The following is a 20,246-nucleotide window of genomic DNA, read 5'->3' as shown; positions in this document are numbered from 1 at the left end:
CCATTTGATGGTTTTGTTCTTTCAACTCTACTTTAAATAAAAATGTGTGATCTTCCATCTTATATATTCTTCCCAAGCCATTTCCTAGTGTTACTACTCATCTTATTTTTGTTAATATTATTAGGGCACTGGAAGTTTTGGAGAGAAGATATCATGTAAAGTCAAAGCAAAGAAGAAATTAAAGTGGTTAGGGGTATATTTTTCAAATTAGGCTTCTATACATGACTATTCTAAGATCTAAAGTTTATATTCCCATAGATTTTATTAGTGATTATCCTGGTTTAAGATTGGGTTATAAACTAGAAGCAACTAAAGAAAGGTTTCTAAAAACAAACAAACAAACAAAGAAACTAGGTCTTGAGCTGATCAAACATTATACAACATTGGAAATTCTTTAATCCTCTATCCCCAATAACCTTGCCTCTTTTTACAAACTGTGTATATGTAACATGTTATTTATCTCTGAGTGAAAGCACTCCTTCCTTTCATTCTACTCCACCCACACATGTCCTCAGATGCTAATGGCTTGGTCTGATAAATGTACAATTCATTCTAAGCCCATTCTGTAAATGTCATTAAGTTCCAAAACTTTCCTTTCAGTGTAGACTGTGATCATAGTTTATAACTTATTATACAGAGAATTATTTTAGTGGTATAATACTAAAACAAAAACCAAACTAAAGAGTATTTATATAACAAAATAATACTTAAGACTGATTGGGGTGACCCAATAATTAAAAATAAGTGAAACTTTCGGGTGAAGTTTATTTGCAAGTGTTTATTCAAAGAATTTAAAAAAATATTTCAACTTTTCCTATTTTTCTCTTACAGCTTTTGAGAAAACAAGAATAATTCTTCATATATTAGCATTAATATTAAGCATCCCATATATCTTATGAGTTGTACATTGCATTTCAATACAATCTTATCCACTAAAAATATGTTAAATTATTTTTATTTTACATTCTGGGTAGGATTAAAATAAATAATATAGAAATAATTTAACAAATCTTTATGGAGTACCTACTATGTTCCAGGTTTGGGAACACAAAAATAAATAAATGGACCCTGCTATTAAGAAGCTCACAGCCTAAAAGGGGAGATAGATAGACAAATAAAACAGACAATTTAATGTAGCATGCAGCTTTGAGAACAGTATGTGCAAAGAACTATGGGAACCTTAAGAGGGTCACTTAATCCAGAATGGTAGAAGTTTGAGATGGTTTCCAGGTCAGGATGATATATTTTACGAAAGAATTTGCCAAGAAAAGAATTAATGGTGGGTGAGAAGAAGAACATTCCTATAGCAGGAATGACTGAATAGTCCTAGGGACTGGACTGCCTGATCTTCAAGGCCCCTTCCAACCCCAAGAAGACAGTAGGAGACAATCAATCATCATCTACTTGATCCAACAAAGGGAATTTGTATAGAGTGGGGCGTCTTCCTGATATTTGCCTACTCGGGAAATACCGATTTCCTGGACTCATTATTTCATGCTATAGAGCACCATTTAGGAAGAAAATCCCATGCTAACTAAAAGGTTTTGTAGACACTTTATCTATGGTGCTGATCACAGATTCGGAATGAAGAATTTGGAATTGTGAATATTATATCATCTACTTTTAAGAAAAAGAGAATAAAAGTTAAAGACTCCTATAAAGCTCTAAACTTCAACAAAGTATACAGGTTTCTCGAAAATAATATTTTTCTTTCTCTTCAATGTGGAGAAAACAGAAAGGAGCTGGTCCTTTGTCTTGGTTATCTACAAGGAGTACACTAGATGGTGCTATAAGGCTGTCAGAAAGAAGGTAAGTTTCACCAAGAAAAATAGTGTGGAGGTTCTGATGGCCGTTATGTGTGCTGAAAACTTTCCATATATTTTCAGTCCCTGAGAGCAATTCTAGGTTTGTAGGCAAGTAACGGGAATCTTAATCTCACAAGTTTTAGCCCTCTGGTCAGATTCATTTTAAATTAAACCACAAGTTTAACACAAAATGGTTTCAATGTTTGACAATTCAATCTGATTCCACTGAAATGGAAATTTTAAAGTTATTGAAGTACAAATTTATTATACATTTAAACATATTGCTATTAATTTCATTTAGGGAGTCCCCCCATGAGCCTAGTTATGTCTACTAATTAATAAATCTCTAAGTCAGTTTCTTCAAATGGTTTCCTGCATTTTCAAATTATCATTAAGCAGAAAATACCAATCAAACTCTCTTATCATTAAAGTACTGCAACAGACTAACACAAATACATGAAACAATACATTTTGAAATCACTCTATCAGTATAGTATTTTTATATAAATAGCATTTCATGATTTTTCCACATTACAATAAAACCAGAAACGTACTTTTTACTAAAGTGCAAAATAAAATCAAAGCTTTATTTTTATAATATTTTCTACTTCGTTTTCTTTTAAATGTTAAATAGTAAAAAGGCAAACAAAAATATGGACGGCTAAAGATATACCTTTTATAAACTAAGAGTCATTTTAGTTTTAAACTCTCAAAGTTAGGAGATCTGTGTGTGATTTTTCTGCTTATCTTTCCAGTTCTGCTTCTAGAATTTCCCCCCATGTGTCTGCATCCATTGGGTACATGATTTTTTCTGGTAGGCTGATAGGAGAACATATGTTGCTATATCTGCCACTTAGCCATTCATGTTTCACTTTACTCTTCTGGTAATTCCTCAGTAGTATTACCTGAAAGAGGTAAACCACCATTGTTAAAGAAGGTAGTCAGTGGTTGGTGAGTGAGTCTGTTTGAAACTAGAGAAGCTGATTGCGAGGGCTGAAAAGATTAAGTATTTACATCGATATACACATATACTAATAAGTGCGTGTGTGTGTACAGAACAGAGTGAGTCACAGAGTCTGCCGGGGGTTTTGGATAAAGTAGAGTGAAATGAAGTAGCTATTGTGGTTAACAGAGGTAAATGCCCCCAAAATGTAAAAGGATGGATGGGAGATAGTGTGGTTTGCAGGAAAAGAATAATAAAATTCAACTTAGCCATAAAAAGGAACGAAATTGAGTCATTTGTTGAGACATGGATGGATCTAGAGACTGTCATACAGAGTTAAGTAAGTCAGAAAGAGAAAAACAAAGATCGTACATTAACGCATGTATGTGGAACCTAGAAAAATGGTACAGATGAACCGGGTCGCAGGGCAGAAGTTGAGACACAGATGTAGAGAACAAACATATGGACACCAAGGGGGGAAAACTGCAGTGGGGTGGGGATGGGGTGTGCTGAATTGGGCGATTGGGATTGACATGTATACAGTGATGTGTATAAAATTGATGACTGATTAAAAAAAAAAAAGTGATACAATTCTTCAAAAGCCGTTATGGCAAAAAAATTATTAATGACAGTTACTGTGTATTAAGTATTATATATTGCATTTATTGGGTCTGTATAATAATAATTTTCAGCTCACTTTAAAGAAGAATTGTGCTGTGTACTTAGTGGAAAGATTTTAACTTTAGATAAAATGATAAATAACTTATTCAGGGACTTATATCAAGTTTATAGACTCAAAATAAACTAGACAATGCAAATTAAAAAAAAAAAAATTCAACTTTAACTCCCAAAGCCAACACACTCTGTATGTCATTCTGTACATGAAATCCTCCCTCTTCCAAGGAGAAGGTAGGCTGGGGCTCAAACTGACCACCATATTGTCAAGAACACTGCAGACTCCATAGGTTAAACTTACCCTCCAGGGATAACCACTCTCTAGATCATCATCTATCTCTCTTTGGCATACAGCTCTCACAGTCAGGCAATGAGGTTTCCACAAGGCATCGCTGTGTCTTATTGTGTGATTCCAGCTCCTGCACGTCACCGAAGCCCTGCACAAACTCCAGATGTCCAGCTGACTGAAAATTTTAAAAGTAACTTCTGGAGGCAGCAGTTCAACAAAGTTATTTTGACGCTCTTTTTTTTCCTTCTCAGCATCTGCAGAGTTCAATTCTAGGTCAGAAACCCTTGAACTGTGGTTCCTCTTGGAGTTTTTCTTCATAGCTTGATGTTTTAGTGAATTATCCTCATAAGTAACCTAAAAGGCAAAAGTTAAAAATACTCACTCCCTTTAGATCAGACTATAGATCCTACTCTGAGCCAGATACTTTCTGGGTATGATTTTTCTTTTTTTTATTTTATTTTATTTATTTATTTATTTATTTATTTATTTATGGCTGTGTTGGGTCTTCGTTTCTGTGCAAGGGCTTTCTCTAGTTGCGGCGAGTGGGGGCCACTCTTCATCGCGGTGCGCGGGCCTCTCACTATCGCGGCCTCTCTTGTTGCGGAGCACAGGCTCCTGATGCGCAGGCTCAGTAGTCGTGGCTCACGGGCCTAGTTGCTCTGCGGCATGTGGGATCTTCCCAGACCAGGGCTCGAACCCGTGTCCCCTGCATTGGCAGGCAGATTCTCAACCACTGCGCCACCAGGGAAGACCCTGGGTATGATTTAATGAACTTTAACTTTCTTGACTTGAGCTTCTCAGTCTGTAAAATGGGGCCAATGATGCTTCTCTGGGGTGTGTTCTTGCAAGGATGAACAGGGATAATGTGTAACCCATCTAGCCCCACATCTGTATTGCACGTGGGAGGCACCCAACACATGTTACTTCCTTTCTTCTTTTTAGATATTTTTGGTAAATGGGTTTGTTTCTAAATATTTGGGTTTTTTTTTACTCCCAAAGAACATTATCTTAAAAAAGAGAAGTGATTCTTCACAGACTATAATTTATTTTTAGCAGTAGAAATGAATATTGTGAGAACACATTCGATTCCAAGTATTGACTGGAAAATACTTTTGAAAAGTATTCGATTCTATTTAACCCATTAATATTTGTCTGTGGGAACCAATGCCTTGTCATTAAATTCTTCATCTACAGTTTGTGACTTAATCATAAACCTGATCAACTTTTAGTAGTTTATATAAGAATTGTTTATCTACTTATATCTAATGGGTAGGTGCTCACATTTGACACAAATACTATCTGAAATAGACAAGAAGTTGAGGTCTGGGTTATACTGACAAAATTTCAAATATTCAATAAGAGTAGTGTTTTAGAAATGGCTTTTATTTTTTAATTTTTTAATTTTTGGCTGTGTTGGGTCTTCGTTTCTGTGCGAGGGCTTTCTCCAGTTGTGGCGAGCGGGGGCCACTCTTCATTGCGGTGCGCGGGCCTCTCACTGTCGCGGCCTCCCTTGTTGCGGAGCACAGGCTCTAGAGCGCAGGCTCAGTAGTTGTGGCTCACGGGCCCAGTTGCTCCGTGGCATGTGGGATCTTCCCAGACCAGGGCTCGAACCCGTGTCCCCTGCATTGGCAGGCAGATTCTCAACCACTGTGCCACCAGGGAAGCCCCTAGAAATGGCTTTTTGAAGCTACACTACATGCATAGTCAATTATGAATTAAGATAACAGTCACTGAGGCCATCAAGCAACAGTGACTAACAATTATAAACAATGTTTATAACTCATCGAGGTATAGCACGTGACTAAAAATTTAAAGTCCAGTTTCAGCTAATTTACCTAAGGTGCATGGTGTAGGCTTCTGAAATCAGTTGAAAGCATGGAGCTATTCTGGCATATAAAGACAGTTCATATTTACTTAAAATCAGTTTATTCCATTTTGCACTTCCTTTTATAATGAGGGGTGGCATCACAGGAGGGGTTTCAGATACAGCTAAATATTTCTTCTAGCTCAGTTAATGACAAATTCCCCTTTCCAGATGTGCTACTCACCTATATGTTTCTGCACTTGCCAAGACCACAGACGCTCCCATTCATTTGGTGGTTTATGATCCAAATTAGCTCTGGTGGTTAGGATTTTAATGTCTGAGTTCAGCAGAGGACTTCCTCTTGAGAGTCTGGGTGAGTAAGAAAGCAAACTGGTAAAAAAAAGTTCATGAGTCAAGTTTTTGTCACCCCACCCTCCTGCCCCATCAATATAAACCAAAACCAAACTACTCTATCTCATATTAGGAAAAAGTTACTGTGCATTTAAATGCACATTTGTTACTTCTCCCAAGATCTCACTGGGGATAAAATGCGTCCTCCCTTTACAGGTATACCACAGGAGGCAGATGAAAGCTTTTGAATTTAACAGATGGGGGTGCCTTGGTGAGGCTCCTAAAATCCCACTAGGCATTCTTCTTCTTTCAAGTCCAGTTTTGCCTGGATGCGTAGAAACCTATCCTCTTCTGCCCCTTCTTCTTTCTGAACCAAACTTTGCTGAATTACCTCTCTAGTTAGGTAAGAGATCGCCCCTCTTTCGGGTGTCACACGGAGGCAGGGATCGGAAGGGAGCGCAGACGCCCGGCTCTCGGGGAGCCCTCACCCGCTGCGGACCCCGCAGGTCGGAAGGAATGGCCCCACGTCCTTTCTGAGCCAACCTCCTGGCGTGTCCCGCCCAGACTGCATTTGCCGGAGTCCAAACCACACGGGGCACTGACAAGTAAATAACAACAATAACAACCGTCAGCACCAACTGTCACCACAGCTCCGGCCGGCTAAGCGGAAGTTTGTGCTAGCGCCAGGGCCGCGCCCGCGAGCACGCCCGCCCAAAGTCAGCCGGAAGCGAAGACCCTCCTACCTACTGTGCCGTAGCGACCTCTCCTTCAGCGATTTAAATCTTCCGGATTTCGAATCCTTCCCCTGCAAGTCCCTCACGTCCAGCCCACTCTAGCCCCGCCCCGCTGACTAGTATTTCGCACAGGCGCAGAGAGGAGCGCGCATTGCCTATTGGGATTGGTAGTTTTCCCAGGGCGTCTCAGCTCGACAACCGAGGAGAAGTGGAGGCGCCACGGACTACAAGGACCGGTGTCCTCCGAGCCAGGTGGGCGGTGAGAAGGGCTGGGGGGGTGTTTTAACCGGGGCTTTTAAACAATAGTTTGGAGGCGGTGTGAGGGGGGAAATCCTTGAGTTCGTCACTGGTCGGAGTGGAGGGGCGGGACTCTGTACGCGCGCCGGGGCCTCAGCTCCTTGCGGCCTGGTCACACTCAGGGGCAGTCTTTGCTCCACCTCCCCCTGTGTTTTCCGGGGGCCTGCGTAGGCCCCGCGCCTGTCCATGGAAGGCGGAAACGGCTGCGGGGTCCGGCTCCTCGCGAAGGGGTCTAATCCTCGCCGCCATGTCCCGGGCCTTCGAGCTGCAGCCGCAGGACGGCGGCCCCCGGGTGGCCCTGGCGCCGGGGGAGACGGTGATCGGCCGCGGGCCGCTGCTGGGAGTAAGTGTGGCGGAGGCTCGGCGGCCCCGGAGAGCCGCAAGATCCTGGCCGGCTCTTGAGGCCCTACTCGGGGTCCTGCCCCGATTCCCCACCGCGCCGGCCAGGCCTGTCTGGATTTTAGAAGTTTGGGGGCAGCACGTTTTTCAGTGAACTTGACTTGGGTTATCATCATTATACTCTTACCCTGGGGTCGGCAAACTGTGGCTCTGGCTCCAAATCCAGCCTGCTTTTGTTTGCACCCACATACTAAGAATGGTTCTCAAATTTTAAAATGTAAAACGTAACCAAAAAACCCATATTAAGCGTTTCAGGGAGAATAATTGCTCTAAGAGTTGGGGATATTGCCTCTTGGCTTGATAAGCCGCAATGTTTACAGTAGTTTCTGGCCCTTTACAGAAAAAGTTTGCCAACCTCTGATCTTAGCTTTTCTAGAATAATTTCTTTTAAGCTTTGGCTCCTTCGGTGGTACTGTGTCGGCTTTACTTTTATTGTAGTAGCCTTTTTCAGCAACAGTGGCTCACCCTTCTGTGGTGTGTAGTATTCCAGGCATTGATGTAAGGACTTTACCTGTACCAACTTCTTAATCCTTTCCAAACCCTACGAGTTAGGTGCTCTTATTATCTTCATTGTTCAGATGAGAAAATTGAGCTATGGATTGGTTATTTAAAGGGCACACACAAGCTTTCGGACGCAGAGTGCCACTGGTCTATGTATCCTTCCTCTGGGATGTTTAGGAGCTAGAAAACTTGCCTGTACCATTCTGGAATTTTGTAGATCTCTCCCTAAATACATATATATTGTTTTCTCAACATTCAGCATGTCTTGTTTAGTGCCTGCTTTGCGCAGCATGTGGTGCAGACCCTAGCACTGTGGGTTACACAGAGATGAATGGGTCCTTGCCCTCCAGTTTTCTCTTGGACTGTCCAGACACACCTGTGTCAGTGAGCCAATACCAGGGAGTAAGAAGCGTGCTCTTTTACCCTTGTTAACCTCCAGTGTCTAAATGGAACCATAGGTATTAGCCTTAGGACTCCTCTCCAAGCAGGAAAAGGAGTGGTGGTTCAAGGTGGTGACGGGGAAGTCAGTTCTAAAGGGGTGTGGGTGTATGTGTGTGTATGTATATGTGTTTGTGGTAAGTATGTGGTAAGATTATTGAGAAAGTTCCAAGTTCACTTGCTGGTTTGTTTGTGGGTTTTTTTTGTTTTGTTTTGTTTTTACTTAAATATTTGTTATTTTTCTTCATAGTTTATTAACCTATACAAACGTTTGGTGGAAGTGCCTGGGAGGTCTCCTCCCTCCCTTCCTCCCTTCCTTTCTTCCTTCCTTCCCCTTTTCCTCCCTTCTCCCCTCCCTCCCTCTATTTCTCTCTCTCTCTCACTTTATCTCAGTTAGAAACAGAGTATGTGCTTCATCTAGAAATCTTACGTCTGATTACTAATGAGTTCTAATTTCCTTAACATACTGTATCACTAACACAGAGTGCTGAGGATCTGGTTAAATGATGGATGAATTTTAGGCCTCTGTTTTATAAACTTGGCATCGGGTCACAGACCGATTCGTTATTTGTAGCTTGATCTTTGTGTTATAGGCTTGCGAATGCGAGAGGAACCTATTTGGTTTCTCTTTTTAAAAATGGTAAGGAATAGAAAGTCAGTTATCTGGTCGGGATTTAGCTTTTCCTTTTTGAATAGTCATTCAGTGATGAGATTCTGTTGCCAAGTTTGGCAGGTTATTAGAAGTGGTTGCCAACGATCCTAGATGTGTGGAAGGAAAACCTTGAAAAACAAATTACCAAGTGGTTCTCAAGATTTTGGAGCTGACAGACAGGTGTTTCTTCTCGGCAGTGGTTTAAACTCCACCTGAGGGCTGCTGTTTCAAACAACAGCAATTCCAGTGAGTTGGTTGGTTTGTTTTGTTTTGTTTTGTTTGTAGTGTGTGAGAGAGCAGACTTAGTAAACTCAGGGAGTTTATTGTAAATGCATATCTATCTGAAGTGATTAATTATAATCAGGATGATTTTTGAACTCTCTTAACTAGCCATGTCTTTTGGAGACAAGTTTCACGAACCTTCATGGCCACAACCTTTAGGTTTATAATTCCAATGTGTAAAGCATTCTTTGTGGTAAAACAGTTTGACCATGGGAATGCCTTCATGTCTTTACAGTGGCAGGAAAACCCTTATAGAGAACACTTGTAGACAACAGAGCACAGTGAAATTTCATTTTCTTGTTCCCTTTGCTTTAATGTAAGTCATCAGGGAACCCAAGGTCTTTATTTTACTAAGTTGTAATTCTGTTTCCTGATCACTTTTTAAAAGGTTTTACAGCAGGATGAATCTCCAGGGAGCTATCCTAGGTGAAAACAAACAATTCCAAAGGTCACATATTGTATGATTTAATTTACATAATGTTATTGAAATGACAAAATTATAAAGATGGGGACCAACTTAGTGGTTGCCAGGGCTTAACGAAGAGGTGAGGGGAGCAGGAGGGAATTGGGTATGCCTGTAAAACAACAATGAGGGATTTGTTTTGTGTCTTGACTGTGTCAATATCAATATCTGGTTGTGATACTGTACTGTAGTTTTGCAAGATGTTACTGCTGGGGGAAACAGTGAACAGTACAAGAGATCTTTCTTTAATGTATCTTTTAACCATGAATCTACAACTATCTTAAGTAAAAAAATTAGTTAAAAAAATGATTTTACAGCATCTCAAACAACAGAATACCATTAGGCCCAATTATTTGCTTTATGGTTTTTCTTTAATTAAATCTGATTTTGCTCTTAAATGAAAACTACTCTTTCTGATTTCAAATTTTCCTTATTCTGTTTTGATAGCAGGGATTATAGGACCCATTCCTTTATGATCTATTTTCCTCCAAGGAAATAGGACAGCACCAGGTATCTAGTGCGATTTCCTGAAGGCAGATGTAATTGAAGCTACTGCTCTAATTAAAAAGAGAAAGGGCCCCCAGGTGGGGATGGGGATAGTCCTGGGCTGTAGTGCAGACTCTTCACCAGGCATCAGTTCACCACTTCTAAGACTGTTGTAAGTGTCCCACAGAGTTTATACAAAGGAAGCACTCCCAGGCCTGGCAACTCTGCACTGTTCCTACTTGTTGCCAGACTTCACCGGCTGCGGCTGTCTGGTCTGACAAGGTTTGTCCCTAGGGACGCGCCAGGCACTCCTAGCTTTGCCCTGCCCTCAGTTATTGAGCCTAGTACAATTCCTGATGCATAGTAGGCCTTCAACACATGATCTCTTCCTTTTCTGCATCTCAGCCTTACTCTTCCAACCCTCACAAAGAGCCTACTTGCAACTTAGGTGTAAAAAGGAGAGCGTAGAGTTTTGAAGTGAATATAAATAAAGTAACGAGGCAGTGCTACCAACTGCTAAAGCTTAAGGAGCAACATTCATGGTGGATTGTGTTAGCATTTTTTCTATTTTGTTGACTAATTAGTAAATTCAGAAAACAGCTAATGAATATATACTATAGTTAGATGGGAGGAATGAAGGAGAAATAAGTCCTTGCTCTCAGGAAACTTATAGTTAGTAGGTATGAGAGACATAGAAGCAAGTAACTAGAAAGGGGAGCTAGGCAGGCACCTCCAGTGAGTGAAGTGGGAGAGAGTAAGAAAAATAACACAGGGACACACTGATAGATGACAGCGGTGTCGTAAATGACAACTGCCTCAGTGTTGAGGAGGCCACAAGGAGAGGACTGCGTAATGCAGTTTCTGCTACTCACCCCCATTCCTACCTAGTAAGTGTCATATCATTTTTCTCAAAAGTAATAAGAAATTTAGATTTTTAGATATAACCTCTGATTTTTAAAAGGTCACATTAAAAGTTTTGTTTCAATACCTTGAGCCAAACAGAAGGGTGTGACGTGATACAGAGAGGTGTAGGAAGGAACCCACAATTAAGATGAGGGGTCAGAGAAGGCTTCGTGAACTCACTGACATATTGAGCTGACTTTAAAGTGTTAGAACAGTTGGAATTTTGATAGGTCGAGAGTAGATAGGAAGGGAAGGGCCATTAAGGCTAAATGAATGATTTAAGGCTCTAAGGTTGGAAAGTGTAAGGCACATTGGATAATTGGATAAGCGTTGAGTAGACTTGTGGGATGATCACATTACATCAGTGATTCTGTTTAACTTTTACAGACATTGCTTTTACAACATGTACTAGTTTTCTTTCTTTTTTAAAAATAGGCTTTTTATTTTTATTAAAAATAAAACCTCCTCTATCAACATCCCCGACCACAGTGGTATATTTGATGAACCTGTATTGGCATGTCATTATCACCCAAAGCCCACAGTTTACACTAGGGTTCACTCTTGGTGTACATTCTGTCGGTTTTGGCAACTGTGTAAATGACATGTATCCACCATTGTAGTGTTATAGAACACTGCCCTAAAAATCTCAGTGTTCTGTCTGTTCATCTTCCCTCTCCCCTGCAACCCCTAGCAACTACTGAACTTTTTAACCATCTGCATAGTTTTACCTTTTCCAGAGTATCATATAGTTGGAATCATACAGTATGTATGTGTAGACTTTTTTTCAGATTGGCTTCTTTTCATTCAGTAGTATGTATTTAAGGTTCTTCCATGTCTTTTCCTGTTTTTTTAGCGATGAGTAATATTCCACAGTCTGGATGTTCCACAGTTTATCCATTTGTCTACTGAAGGATATCTAGGTTAGTTGCACATTTTGACAATTATGAATAAAGCTGTTATAAACATCCATGTGCAGGTTTTTGTGTGAACATAAGTTTTCAGTTCTTTTAGGTAAATAATAAGGAGTACAATTGCTGGATAGTATGGCAAGAGTGTGTTCAGTGTTGTAAGAAACTGCCAACTGTCTTCCAAAGTGGCTGTACCATTTTTCATTCCCACTGTCAGTGGATAAGAGTTCCTGTTCTTCCACATCCTTGTCAGCATTTGGTGTTGTCAGTGTTTTAGATTTTGGCCATTCTAATAGGTGTGTAGTAAATTGCTTTTCATATGTATTTTCAAATTTAATTCTTTGAATTGTCATCTCCCGGGTACCACTCAATGTGAATACGAGAAACCAGATTTGAAAACCACTTTTAGACACACTAAGTGGAATGCTTGGCACAGAATAGGTCTTTAAGAAATGTCTGCTGACCTGAACTAAATGTATTTAGAAAGCTTCATTTACCAAAGTCCCAAGTGGGGATTTAGACCCAGTTTTATCTTACTAAGCTGTGCTTGTATTTTTACTCACTATGTTGCCTCTGTCATAATATATTAAAGATGAGGTCACATTTCTATAGCATTCACTGTGCAAGCAGAATTTCAAGCCAAACGGATTGAGTGAGTTGAAATTTCAATGTCAGTGAGTCAGCACAATTTCATCATGTTGACTAACAATTCGGCAACCTTGAAGTAGGAGCTCAGAAAGTATTGGATTTTACTTTTAAAAGTCTAAATGATCCGTATTTCATTAGTATTGTGGATTACATGGGTGTCTGTGAGGAGCCTGGTAACCTACCTCTTATTTACACCATTACTCATGTGAGAAAGTATATTGACAAGTTTCAAAGACCACATCCAGTATATTAATAACCTTATAAAGAGAGATCATGCATAAATTGGAGTCTGCCTAGAGAGCCTCTGGCCAAAATCAAGTCCACTTCCTCAAACTTGTCTTTTCTTAGTATCAGCAGTTGCACTTTGATACATTCCACATGGGATGATATTAAACATCTTGTATCAACTAGCTTTTGCTCTGTTGAGAAATAAGGTCTACTTATCACCTAATATCATGGCAACCTTAGTGTTGATGTCTGAGCTTTGGAGTGTGGGCTGGACCCAATACTGGGGATCACTCTAGGTAAGAAAAGTTTATGGTTTGTCGCCTGGTTTACAGTCACCAGTCTTTCTTCAATTCAGGTCTTAATTTTAGATTTTACTTACTTGCCACACAATATAAGTTTGGGGAAAGAATTTTATGCAAATTATGCCTAAAATAGATCCCATGCTTCTTTAGGTTTAGGCATTTTCTCATAATACAGGCTTAAATCCCATAGCAGATGATTTTCTATTTCTACCATGAAGGTTTGAATTTGTCTGTTGTTGATAGAGCAAACCAGATAATCTTATGTGATAGCACTGTAAATTATAAAGTATTGTACAAGAAAATTTTTATTATCTTAGCCTGTGGTTTGTTATGTAGCTTATTCTGAAAAAAACAAATTTTTCCTCTTCTCTGTTTTTCCATGTATAGGAACCAGGCTAAATGGGAATACTGAATTCATGAGATATATTATTCCTGTCTGTGATATTCAGAAATTTCTCTAGGAAAACACTGTCAGAAAAATTAACTGATGTTGGTTTTTCAGTAAATATCATATATGGACAAAAATGAAATGAAAGGTCCGGTAGCTTTTCTACTTTTACTTTATTCAGGTTTGTTTTTTACTTTTAGGATTTTGGAAATAATAAACAAATAGGTCAGAGATCTAAACATTTCTGCTGATAGCATAAGAAAATCTTCATTTTGTTTGACTTCAGTAAATGCCAAAAATAAATATTTGGCAAACAAATCACAAACAGTTCTTTTATGTTTTCATGTCTTTTCTTCTACCACAAACTCCATGTCTTAAAAATGGAGAAAACTTGTACATATGTCATAATACGTGAAATATCCAATTCAAAACCAGAAAATCAAAGATAAGGGATCCACATTGTATTAATACAAAAGTCATATAAAAACAGAGATCCCTGTCCCCATTCAAGACACAGTCTGAAGAATTCAAGTAAAAAGGGTTTTTTCTATAGTATCTGAAGAAAAATTACTGTCATTTTAGCTGTTGCTAACAAGAGATAGGAGTGATTTCAGCGTAATTCTTCAGCCTGTGTATCCTTCAGAATTTCTTTTCTAAGCTCCTGCTGTATGCTGTGCAGTTCTTTTAATGTTAAATGTTCTTGTATTTGAATGCTTAATTTAGTTAGCTTTTCTGTTTTCTAATATTCCTTCTCTCACTGGCTGAGCATAAACGAATTTGCTATTAGTGTCCAGTATCAATAATAACAATTGTTAGAGTAGTGTGCGTTAATCATAATTGCTTCGGCTCCAAGTAACAGAAATGTGACAAACAGCAGCTTAATCAAATTAACTTTTCTTCTGTAGCAGAATCTTGGGCAGTCGGTCCAGGGCGGGTGCAGCTTCTCAAGGAACAGGCTTTTCTGTGCTTCTCCTTGGTCATCCTTTGCGTATTGCTTTCGCCTCTGTACTCATAAGATGGCTACTGTACTTTGAGGTGTTACACATAAGCAGGAAGAAAAAGAGAAAGGCAGAGGGAAAAAGGTGCAGGCCAGTTGAGCCTGTTCCTTTTTATCAGGGAGACACTAATCTTCCCAAAAGCTCCACTATATTTTGAAATGTAGTCTTATTGTTTTGTTAGGTATGGTGAGGCCAACGGACCAGGAGATGATTATTGTTGAAAAACTAATTACTCATAGTTCCGGAGAGAAGTAAGGACACACCATGCCATACAGGGCCACACAAGGTTGGTGGAAGGCAGAGAGAGCTAGGGGAACTGCAGGAAAGTCTTTATTGTGGTTCTCTTTGGAGTGAATGGGCAAGGCAGGGTAAACAGAGGATGATCTAGTTTGAATAATTTTATGGGGCTCTGGGCTTTAGGGGCCACCCCTAGTTGTCTGATGCCTAGTCCTAGGGTGGTTAGGGCAGTGTAAGAACTAGGTAAAGCCATCATTGGGGGTGTGGCTTTGGATGGGTTCATTTGCATATGAAAGGTGCACTTGCCGGTGAGTCATTTACTGTTTCTTAGAATCAGTAACCCTGGGAGGGGTAGTCTTTCCCTAGTCAGGAAAGTTTTAGCTATCAAAGCATCAGATACAGAAACTGGAAAAGATGGTTAATACACACTCTTTCTTATGTGCTTGGCTAGAATTGTGTCTCGGCCATCCATAGCTATGAGGAATTCTGGGCAATTGGATGTTTTTAACTGGGTACATTGTTACCCTAAACAAAATTGAAGTAATAGTAGTATGAAAGAAGAAATGAATAGATATTGATTAAGCAACTAGTAGCATCTGGTGCGCAGTGTCATGTGTGAAGAATTAGCATCTAAACAGTATAGGTGTAGTTTAAATCATGAGTTACAAATTCACGTGCCTGCAGAGGCCAGGTATGCAATAGAGCGAAGCGGGCTAAGCGGACGATTATAGGGGGTGCTGGGCACTCTGGGAAGGGGGAGGGTACATACACTCTTCAAAGTAAAAATTAAAAAAGATACTGTCTGAGTGATTTGTGCTGTGTTGGCTACCAGTTTGTGGTGCTTAGTCTAAATCAAAGAAATTCTTTAAAACAGCATATAGAAATGTAGAAAATACAAAGAGCATATAGAAAATAGAAAGAGGGTTATTAATTTCACTGGAACAGGTGTAAATTAAATCACACTTCAATTATCATGTTATTTAGCAATCGTGTACACTACATTTTCCATTACCTGTTGATAACCCTTTTAGTACCAACCAAAAATGTACCAACATTTTTGAAATTTTAACTATTTTTGCCTCAGCTTTTCATTTTGAAAGATTGCAGACCTGCAGAAAAGTTGAAAGACTAGTATAACTAACACCTATGTATCCTTAACTTAGGTTAGTTAATGGTTAACATTTTGTCACATTTACTTTTTCTTTCTCTATCTCTCATATGTATAATATATATATATATATATATATATATATATATATATATATATATATATATACACATTTTTTTTTCTCTTTCTCCTGAACTCATTTGAAAGTACATTGCATGCGTTATGGCACTTCATCCCTAAATATGCCAACATGTATCACCTAAAAACAAGGACATTTCTATATACATTATATATGTAAGTTATATAAATTATACTCGAGAAATTTGTAATTGTGCAGTAAATTTTAATATTCCATATTCAGTTTTACCCAACTTTCAAATAATGCCCTTTTCAGCATTAAAAAAATTTAGGATCCAATCAAATATATATTATCTTCTTTAATCTAGAGCTGTCTTTCATGGCATTAATGCTTTTAGCAGTCCAGGCCAGTTGTTTCATAGAACGCCCAGAATTTTGATTTGTCTGATTGTTTCCACATAATTAATTCAGGTTAAACACTTTGGGCAAGAACATTCCATCGGTGATATGAACTCAGAGCAGCATGTCAGGAGGCCCAGGTCTCTCTCTCTTTGTCCTGTTGTTGGTGGTTATAAATGTGATCACTTGCGGAAGGTGGTGTCTATCAGACTTCTCCAGAGAAGATGCTATTCTTTTTGTGAGTAATCTGTGAGTGATCCTTTGAGACTTCAGGAGTATTCTGCTTCCCATCAAGCTTTCACCTGAAAATTAACATCCATTGATACTTTACTGAGTCAATTAATGTTAGTAGTTACAAAATTGTGATTTCCTCATTCCATCATTTCTTCTATGTTAGCTGTCATTCTTTTATAAAGAAAGGCTTCTTCTCCCAGCCCTGACCCCAGCCCCTTTCTTGAGTTCAGTATGAACTCATGGATTATTTTGTATTGAGTGTGTTATATTCCATTATCATTATTATTCATATTGATGCCCAAATTATTTTCAATTTTGCTGGATCTCTGAACTCTTGGATGTGGGATGCACTTTCAGGATTTCCCACTCAAGGGGTGACTTTTTTGTGGTTCTCGCTCCCTGTCTTCTCTCTTCCTCCGAATTGCCACTTAAATTCTGTTCCAGCATAGATCCTGAAGCTTCATCCGCATTTGGCATTTCTTTCCCCTCTTACGTGTAAATTAAAGTTAGTGGTAATCTGTCTCCTAGTTGTGCTTTAGATGTGGAAAATAGGTGGTTTTATTTGCTGTATTTGTTGATCTCTGATTTTTTGGAGGATGTGTGGTGTGATTAGAAGTTAGGTGGCTCCAATTATTTGGTAGGACACTGGAATTCCTCTATTTTATCTACTTTTATGGTTTTCTAAGATGCGAAATGTCTGACTTTCAAATGAAGTTTTTGTTTAAACCTGGTGACTCTTGGTAATCAATAAGTTAACTCAGATAAGCCTTTAGTTCCTTTAGAAGGATGTTATGCCGTTCGTCCTACTCCCAGTAGTCTAGCCAGTGTACTCCTTTGAGTCTTTATGTTTCTTTGTTTTTCTACAGCCTTTTTCTTTCCACCTGCAGACCAACATCATTGTTAATGCACTGACTGCTAAACCCTATGCACTTTATTATCTGCTGTGAATAGACAACTGGGAATTCAGATAACTCATCTCATTAGACTTGGGTGTGATCTTAGAATAAACAGGACCACGTGAAAGCCTGAAGGCCTCTTAGAGCTTTATTTAGGGCTTGAGTTTTCTTAGAATGTCTATTTGCTTAATAAATAGCCATTCTTCCTTATTTCCAGTTTTTTAGTATGTTTTAGTTCAGACACTCAAGCTGATGTTAAATCATCTAAAAATGATATTTTACATAATGATAATGAGGGAAGCAGTACAGTACCAAGAGCAAAGATGTCTTTAGAATCACAAATCCTGGTCCTGCTGCTTATTGGCTGTGTAACTTTAAGTAGTTTAAGTAGTTGCTTAACTTCTCTGCACTTCCATTTCTCACCTGAAAAATAAAGATAGTAGTATCTTCCACAGGTTTTGTGAAGATGAAAAAAGATATATGTGATAAATATAGAGCAGTGCCTTGGTCTTGATAAATAATTGCCATTACAGTTAGTATGGTAATAAGAATGTATGAATATTTACTCTGCACAAGGAGCAGTGATTGCTGTTACATAAAGCAGGTCATCAGATCTTTAGGATCTGTTTGTGACCTTACCCGCTTCTCACCATCCACATCCTGAAATTCAAATAAGCTTTAATGATAATTTGTTAAATCTCTAAACTTTCCATTGAAAAAGCATAAATTATTATTTTGTAACTTACTCATTATTTAGAGGTGTGGTTTAAAAGGGACAGGTATAGCTAAATGCCTGAATGATGTTAATTTCAAAGACTCTTTAAAACACTTTTGTGGGTGCTATAGAAACGCACAGCTTGCGATGAAATTACATTGTTGTAGAAACATGTGTCCGCTAGAGGTCACATTATACTTTTATATTATTGCTTCCTGCAAAAATATGGTTTGAAAAAGAAAGAAACCCAAGCTGGACTATTACAGGAACCATCCTTATATGTCATGGTTTTATATTGGACAGTTTCTTACTCTGTCGGTTAGAAAATCAATTTGTATTATTGAAGTTAACAATGAGCTATTACTCTCCAAGTTATAAATGGAAACTTCTTATTCCTCACCACAGAATAATTTGCAGTTCTTGAAACTACTTCTGAACGATTACTTGTAGGCATAGAGTAATATATGACTGTTTTTCTCAGGTATTTATTTTTGTTAATAAGTATGGATTTGGAGTCCCACCTGCTTGAAGAGTTACCTACACAAGCAACTTAAATTCTCTGGACTTTCAGCTTCCAAATATGTGAAATGTGAATAATAGCTATGACAGTATTAGGGTGAAGCTCAATATTTAAGTGAAAGTTCTATGCAAATGATAAAATCTGTGCAAATGGTAAAGTGGATTATTAGAGAACTGCGGTTTTGGGCCGACTAAGGCACATGGGAAGAATATAGGAACCTCCAAATTTCTGTCCTCTCTTTTCTGATTGAATAGGCTACTAGTTTATATTTAATTTTCTGAAATAGCCATTGTGGCTAATAGTGGATGTATTTTAAATAGGCTACCTTTAAGATACTTTATTTTAGAAAATGTTCTAAAAATCAACTGTAGCTGTGTGGAATATTCACTATGTGGAATTTTTTCCACTGCGATGCTTGATGTTACTGTTTTTATATAGTCACAGCCTTAAGTGTGGAATTAGTCTTTGGCTAAAAAAATGAGTACTGATTCCTGGAAGTTTCATATTTTTGCAAGTTTTTGTAGAACTAATGGGTTTACTTGAATTTAGGCTTTGCTACAGTCTGCTTTTACTGATAATTTTGGTCCTGATGTGGATAAGGTCAAATGAAGTGATAGATACTAAGATAATGAAGAGATAGGCCGGATAATTATGGTGCTAAGTAAAATTGGTGATTAAAATGTTTTCATTACGTAAAGTCACAAATTACAAAGGTAATCTTAACTGTTCTGTTAATAGCCATGCAGGGAAGGCTTGATTGGCAATTTCAACATTGAAAGTGCAAGCGATTTTTTTTTTTTTTTAATTGTGGAGAGGGGAGATAGAAAGTGCAGAAGTGAAGGTTACAATTTATTTTATTATTATTATTTTTTAAATATTTATTTATTTATTTGGTTGCACCAGGTCTTAGTTATAGCAGGCGGGCTCCTTAGTTGTGGCATGTGAACTCTTAGTTGCGGCATGTATATGGGATCTAGTTCCCTGACCAGGGATCGAACCCAGGCCCCCTGCATTGGGAGCGTGGAGTCTTATCCACTGCGCCACCAGGGAAGTCCCCAATTTTTAAACTTTGGTTTGCAGAAGTGATTGTGGGAGTAAGTAGAACAGTGTTGGCTCAAAACAGGAAGCAAATATATATTTAAAAATTTTTTCTTGACTGTAAATACTTGGTTTTCACTGCTCCCTCTCCTACCTTCCTCTTCTCTTAACTACTGCTAATGGCCCTGAGCTCAAATGCAGGTCTGCCTGACCTGGGTCTGCTTGACCCCAAAGCTTGTAGTCTTACCTTTTACATTTACCAGACTGCTGCTTTTTGAGACCTTCTGTCATTATAACATACTGTATCTTATCTGTATTTGGAATGCTTCCTGATAAGTACATATTATATAGATTTTTTTCTCATTTTATGAATTTTATTGATAAGAATCCCCACTAAATGTCTGTCTTGAATGGAAACCATCGTGAAAGGTTTTGGGATCTGTTAGTTTCCAACCTTGAGTCTCTGCTTCACTGTTTATTTTTCTGTGACTTTGGGCAGGTCCCTTAATCTCTGAGTTGTTTCGTTA

At 38.6% G+C, this 20,246-nt stretch overlaps 2 protein-coding genes across 8 annotated transcripts in view; one reads left to right on the top strand and one right to left on the bottom strand.

The window, feature by feature from the left end:
• Positions 1-758: 758 nt before the first annotated feature.
• FBXO48 (F-box protein 48) lies at positions 759-6,720 on the bottom strand. The gene is made up of 5 exons (XM_082356440.1): positions 6,611-6,720; positions 6,259-6,465; positions 5,761-5,885; positions 3,725-4,066; positions 759-2,710 (listed from the first exon to the last, which is right to left on the bottom strand). Exons 4-5 carry the CDS (start codon positions 4,028-4,030, stop codon positions 2,549-2,551), a joined length of 468 nt encoding a protein of 155 aa, XP_082212566.1. The 5' UTR covers positions 4,031-4,066; positions 5,761-5,885; positions 6,259-6,465; positions 6,611-6,720; the 3' UTR covers positions 759-2,548.
• Positions 6,721-6,915: 195 nt separating this feature from the next.
• The window catches only part of APLF (aprataxin and PNKP like factor), a 91,859-nt gene continuing 78,528 nt past the window's right edge, over positions 6,916-20,246 (top strand). For 6 of the 7 annotated variants that reach the window (XM_082356383.1, XM_082356382.1, XM_082356381.1 and 3 more), the window contains exon 1: positions 6,916-7,241. In XM_082356383.1, coding sequence (XP_082212509.1) covers positions 7,146-7,241 — 96 coding nt within the window. In that variant the 5' untranslated portion in view covers positions 6,916-7,145. The remainder of the gene's footprint in view (positions 7,242-20,246) is intronic. The other variant, XM_082356377.1, reaches the window with a different exon arrangement.

This window comes from Balaenoptera borealis (assembly GCF_965194805.1).
Source record: "Balaenoptera borealis genome assembly, chromosome: 15".
NCBI lineage: Eukaryota > Metazoa > Chordata > Mammalia > Artiodactyla > Balaenopteridae > Balaenoptera > Balaenoptera borealis.
The sequence above is the reverse complement of the archived record's forward strand: the minus strand, read 5'-3'. Positions and strand labels throughout refer to the sequence as shown.

Bases quoted from the DNA above. Each gene is read 5' to 3' on its own strand.
- FBXO48 (XM_082356440.1), bottom strand. From the start codon at position 4,030: ATGAAGAAAAACTCCAAGAGGAACCACAGTTCAAGGGTTTCTGACCTA. The intron at 2,711-3,724 runs GTAAGTTTAACC...TACCTCTTTCAG, and splicing joins AGAGTGGTTATCCCTGGAGG to GTAATACTACTGAGGAATTA.